General features: G+C 37.7%; 1 protein-coding gene across 1 annotated transcript; it reads right to left on the bottom strand.

Annotated features, from left to right (window-relative positions):
* Positions 1-610: 610 nt before the first annotated feature.
* LOC310949099 (transmembrane protein 80-like) lies at positions 611-3,398 on the bottom strand (the record flags this gene model as incomplete). The annotated part of the gene is made up of 6 exons (XM_083916432.1): positions 611-749; positions 1,420-1,621; positions 2,524-2,616; positions 3,020-3,113; positions 3,221-3,237; positions 3,380-3,398. The coding sequence occupies 6 exons, from the start codon at positions 3,396-3,398 to the stop codon at positions 737-739; spliced, it is 438 nt and encodes a 145-aa protein (XP_083772558.1). The 3' UTR covers positions 611-736.
* Between the last annotated feature and the right edge of the window lie 3,020 nt (positions 3,399-6,418).

The following is a 6,418-nucleotide window of genomic DNA, read 5'->3' as shown; positions in this document are numbered from 1 at the left end:
GAGGAATGTGGGGTAGATAGTTTTAAAAAAAATGTCACCAGTTCTGATCTGATATCAAATATGTACAAATAAACATTTAAAAGCATTAATCTAAAACATTCATTCTCAACCTAGAATAGTATTACAGGTGTCATTTGAGTCAGTGTCAGATATTTTTGAAGAGGTTGTAGCATAGCGAAAAACACTTCATAGATCAATACTGGAAGATTATTTGCATGTATAGTCGTGTTCACACACCAGTTATTGACACATTAAAGTCTTAAAAATGTTCCTTTTTAGTATTAAAATCAGTGTTGTCACTATTCAGATCTTATTCAGAACAATTCTGCCCTCTACTGGAGAAACAATAAACAAAAATGTAACACCTATAAATGAGGTTTGTTTAATAAAAAATACTCAACAGTAGCACAAATATATATATTTTTTTCAACACAAGTTAAATATATACAGATGCAGATAAACAGGAAATGTTAAGTAATGTAAAAATCTGTCTCTGTAAACGAAATCCATGAGGGATCCTCACAGCACAGATACACCAGCACTTTAAAAACCTATTATTTTCAACAACTATCCTCACATTTTAAGTACAAATTCAGTTAGAAAAATAACAGTCCACATTACAATTATTCAAACGGTCTTAAAGACAATGCTATGTTCATTTATGGTTGTACCAAAGTAGCTCCTGCAGGCTGTGAGTTGTCCAGCTGTAACACATGAAGTTGAAGAGAAGGCTTCTTTATGAGTAAACACTGAAAGACACAAAGAAGAGCAAATGCAAATCTGTTATTCAACTGAACCTGAAATTAAAATGAAAGGGCATGAAATGCAGCATTTAGTTGTCCAAAATCAAATAACTGCAGGTTTAGTTTTAAACGCCTCTTTTTCCACATTGGTTTATAAATGTATTTCAGCCATCAGCCACCTGAAACGATATTCATCTTTTCAGAATAAAGGACTGGATAATTGTCCTTGGATCTATCTCGTGAGGAAAATTTGAGGATGTGACGACATTGTACGAGGTATACAGTATCACCTGAATGAATGCCACCCGTATCAATAATTCAAACAAGTCCTAAAGGGAACCAGGGCGTATTTCATTCATGGACAAAAGTGTGAACAAAAGGAAAGCTCAGTGCACTCAGGTATTTCAAAACATACATAGGAGATGCTAATTACGCTGATATATCTTGTAAATCAAAACTAAAGGAGACCAAAATGTGGGCCAGTGTCTACATGTGATAATGAAGTGTGTTATCTACTAAGTATGACACCAGATATCGTCATTCACCAACCTGTCATTTATGCTGACATGCAACTGTCAGAAAAAAAGACTGTTTGAGCTCTCAGATGTCACATGATCCAATAAATCTTTCATATCTTAAAGTGTCTGTGATGAGAACTAATGAGAGAGGGTCTGACCTGGCCAGTCGGGCTAAAGTGCTGAAAGCCAGGACTCCATCTAAGCCGTAGACAACGAGTAAGACACTGCTGATGATAACGTCGGCCCACATCACGTACGTTTGCCAAACCAGGAAGTAGACCGTTAGCAAGATAGCTGTCGCCGTCACAATGAGGTTAGCCAGAATATAGCCCTCACTCTCCGTCAGGTTGCCCTTCACACCTGCAGACGGGATCAAAGACGGTGGAAGAGGGTTGGCAATTATCGTTGAATCTGTTGTGTTCTGGCAGTTTGAAGACATTTACTAGACAAACAAACACAACGATGCTGTTATTTGTATTGTGTTAAATGTTGGATCTGGTGTTTCTGGAGCTTGTCCCAGGCTAGGAATTAAAATCAGGTTATCTCATATTCATTTTTCAAAGCATATCACCGCCTTTGTAAATAAATGTTTGTTTTGCCACCCTGCAGTTGGTTTCCACTTATTTTAGCAATGTATATAATCACACTTGCAGACTTTAAACCTTGTCAAAACAGGTCATATTACAGTGAATGCTTTATTTATTTTCAGTCAACACTGTATGTGCATGGTGAAGATTTTGAGAGAATGGAAATCTGTTCCATATTGGTGTCTCCAGGTGCCTGGATTTAGACAATATGATGCTAGAAAATGTAATTCCTAAGAAAAGTAATGAAAAATCATGATGTTGAAGAGGTTATTTTGATATTAAGTTATTTTGCATTAAAATGTTTTTCTTCAAGACTCAATCAAGACATATTGAAAGCTGCTAGGAAGTCTGATTTAAGAATATCCTTACATTTAAGGAGGCTACAAAAGCTATTAAAATCCCTGCTGCAATGGGAAATAAATTTAAGTAAATTGACATTTTGTATCTTGTGTATTTATGTAACACTTTACAGTATAAATTACCATTTACATTGAAAGTATTGCAATACACTGTAAATATTGTCTACCTGGAAGGTAAAAATGAAATGCAGCTATCAACTGCTATCATCAAATGTAGGATAATGCTCCAGGGCTCTATGATGAAGTGGCAGCATGCCCATAAAGAAGGCAAGCTTGAACGTCAACCATAGTTCAATATCTGACCCAGTTCTCTCACCACAGAAGAAATGAAGGAACTCCAGAGCAGCCAGGAGGAACAGCAGACAGACATCACAGGCCAGAGCATCAGCAGGGTAAGACAGCTCCAAGCCTGACCGCAACAGACACAATCACTGAACTCTACTCTGGACGACTTAACATGACTTAAACATGACTTAAATACATGCAGAAATAAATACAGAAATAAATGCATTCAGATATATCATGTGTAAATAAATAAATACAACAATAAATAAATGCTTTACATGTATTTCTACATTATTGTTCAAAATGTAGTAAATCATTTTTTCATGCATTTATTAATTCATTTATTTCTGTATCCATTTATGAATTTATTCCTGCATTTATTTAAACATGCATTTATGCATTTAATTATTTATTTATTGAGACTTAAGTCATGTTAAGTCCTCCATACGCCACAGGTACATCAAAACACTTAGTGTAAACAAATAACAACAACAGCCTGGGTACTGTGTGACATGTTCAGCACTTACTCTTTCTGATGAGCAAGCCGAGAGTGAACAGGAAATAGAAAACAAAGTAGACTGTTGTCAGTTTTAGCAGTAGCTGGAAAGAAACAGATGACAGCTGGGTGCAGAATTAAGGTGTCATCTTCATTCATCATGAGACGGAGAGAGGCATATTACGTCCTTTACTTTAAACGTAACGTCACTTAGTTGACATGAAAAGGATACTACACCGGCTGATCTTCCTACAGAGACACAGAGACAGACAGACACACATTTCACAAAGTTAGCTCATTTTCGTAACATCCTCAAATCAACACAGTGAATCAAAGTCGGAGTACTGAGAGTCGTTCTCTTCATGGCGTCCATAGCAACGCGTCCACCTACCTGGTCCGGGCATCGCCATTTTGATTTTTCTTCCTCAGCTTGTTCACTTCCAACTGAAAAGATGAACGTCTCCTCCAACTGTCTGGAAGGTGAACTACAGCCCAAGAGCGCTGTCCAATACTGGGGAGAAGTGTGTTTGAAATATGAAATATCTCAAGTGTATAAAGTCCTGGTAAACTGTCAACAGTTAACAATGTACCACATGACTTTTTGTAGGTAATGGCCGTTAGCGGTATCTCTTTTCTGATTGGCTGGCAGGCGCTGTTTAAATCCCTAAGGTAGTTCGTGTCAGTTGGTGCAACTGGCAAGGTCTTTAAAACTGCAGGTAACTATAATTAGTATATATAACTATAATTTATGTAAATGTCAAACCATTTCTCTGTTAAAACTCCACTCTAATCCACCCCCAGCAGCAGCAGCAGCAGGCAGCTGTTTTAACCATAGACGGTATGGTTTTCACCAAAAATACCTGATAAAGCCACTGTAGGCTACTCAACCAGTTTAGCTAACTAGCTCTAATCCAGGGTCTTTAACGTCCTTTAGGCCAAGGACACCTTAGCTGAAGGAGAGATTAAACAGGGACCCCTACTACAAATATTATATTAAATTGAATTGTAAATTTACAGTAAATTGGGCCTAACAGCTAGGGTGGCCTAAAGCCTAAACATACAGCTTTTTATGGCACATAGCCTACAATACTAAGATATTACAATGATCATTATTAACGTATTCATATATTTCTAACGTTACATCATATGTTAATGTTAAACATACATTTGGAAGGCAAATTAAATCATCCAGCTCAAGCTGAGGCTTGCCATATCATTCAAAAAGCACTGCACATAGAGTCATTCACTGTTCTTACCTTTCTTGTTTATTTGTCCTAAACAGCCAACAGAGTGTGTCACTGCTTAATTAACTGTTATATTAGTAAATCATAATTTTAAGGGTCTCACGCATGAAATGTCTACTCACCCCCAACTCTTCTTCCCATCTTACACACACACTGTAAGGGGAAATAATGAGGCGGATGCTCTAAGTGTTGTCTAGACCTGCTCTATATGTAAGGTGTCATGAGATCACTTTTGTTATCGTTTTGAACTATAAATAAAATAGAATTGATGCTAATATAGCATAATTTCTGATTGTCACATCAGTTAAGCTAAATGTTTATAAAATTATGACTTCACAATTATACAAGATTTGTATGTAGCTTAATTTATTCCCCAGAGACTTAATCTAACTGTATAACCTTAACGTTAATCTACACACACACACACACACACACACACACACACACACACACACACACACACACACACACACACACACTTGCAGAGAGCTATATGAGATAAGAAATATAGAATACCAAAATGATCTGTTTTAGTAAAGCCAGCTGTTTCATTGTCCCCTGCAGCCTCTATCTGTTTCTCTTTCTTGCTTGTCCTCTGAAACAATCTGCATAGTGTGGCTGAAAGAACGGAGGCGTTGTTTGGGTTGAATGGAGGAAAAGCAGAGGGGTGGAGGGGGTGGTGAGGGAGATGCTCCAGCTGTGGGGGAACAAGACAACACAACAGCATCTCACATGTGGGTGAAGGGGGGTTTGGGCGTCAAGGCCGCGGGGGCTGCACACAGTGGCATTGTTATAAGGGGGGGTGGGATGCAGCTGATAAGGTTGAGAGAAATGGATCATTCCTTCAAATCCTCCCCCTGGGAAGCCTCGACACAAAACACTCCTGTTAATGTATGGTTGTTTAAGATGGAATTTAAAAAAGCTGCACCGAAGTTTTTTTAAAGCACTAAAACATACTGTACATCTAATGTTTTTATGTTTTTGGATAAAGGAGGGAGAACATTTTTATTTTTAGGACCATGAATTAGGTCGTGTTAAAACTGAACTTGACAGCACATGAGTGTGTTGGAAGGCTTTTTTCTAAGGCACCCTCAGATCTGACCTGACTGCATGCATTTTTTCATTACGTCAACGCAAAGTCAAAGGATTTTAAATCTTTTTAACACCCTCTATAGCCTCTGTTAGAATATACGCAAAAAAACTCAATATATTAAAACCTGAGACAAGACTAGGTGTCATATACTGAATAGACCAAAGTAGTAAAATTAGGGAGTTAATGCGTCTGTTCCCACAAGGTGAGCCCAAATATCACATTTTCAAAAAAAGCAGCTTTGTTTTAGAGCATTGTCCCTATTATTTTTTAGGGAAAATACATGTATTTCAAATATTTACATGTCTCATGTAATGTAAGAGATAACGCTACGAATAAAAATTATTTATAATTAATAAATTAATTCAATTTTCAGTTGGAGTTTACATAAATGACAAAGAAAAGCAGCAAATCCTACTTCAGAAACTGGAAATAACTAAAATAAGAAAGTCATTTATTGTTTGACAAGCTAGAAATTGACATTGTTGCAATAAAACAATATATACATTTAAGATATGACAACATATAGAGCACCAATGTACTATACATGTAACAGTTCAGTCATTTGTGCTTGTTAGATTTTCAAAATAGTCGCAGATTCATTTTTCTTTCGATGACCCGTCATTCTGCGAGCAGCCTCCGCAGACACACGCGTCCTTACGTCCACTTCTTTCTTTTGTCCGGGGATGTTTTCAGCAGCCTGGCGCACATCCCTCACCTGCCTCAGCTCCTCTCCTCCGACTGTGTGCTGCACACATCCTGACTGAGAGGGAGAGGCGAAGGAGGAAGAGGATCAACACAGGGGGACTTCTGAGTCAAACTTTAGCAAACTTTTACGCACACTTTTCATTTGAGAAGACTTATATGTTCCTCATCAACACATCAATGGTGTTTTTTCTCTCCAACGTTTATTATGACACTGCTTGTTGGAGCTGAAATGAAGGTGCGCCTGAAGGCAACATTTTTAACGTTGGTCTTATATGGATTTTTGTTGGCACCTTAATTAAAAGTATAGTTTTGAAGTTATAGCCTGTACCGGAGCGTCATTGGAGGCGTTAAGGGACGTCAATCCAGCGCCAAGAGGGTGAACCGGAGA

Source organism: Echiichthys vipera, assembly GCF_963691815.1.
Source record: "Echiichthys vipera genome assembly, chromosome: 7".
Lineage (NCBI taxonomy): Eukaryota > Metazoa > Chordata > Actinopteri > Perciformes > Trachinidae > Echiichthys > Echiichthys vipera.
This window is presented reverse-complemented; position numbering and strand designations above follow the sequence as displayed.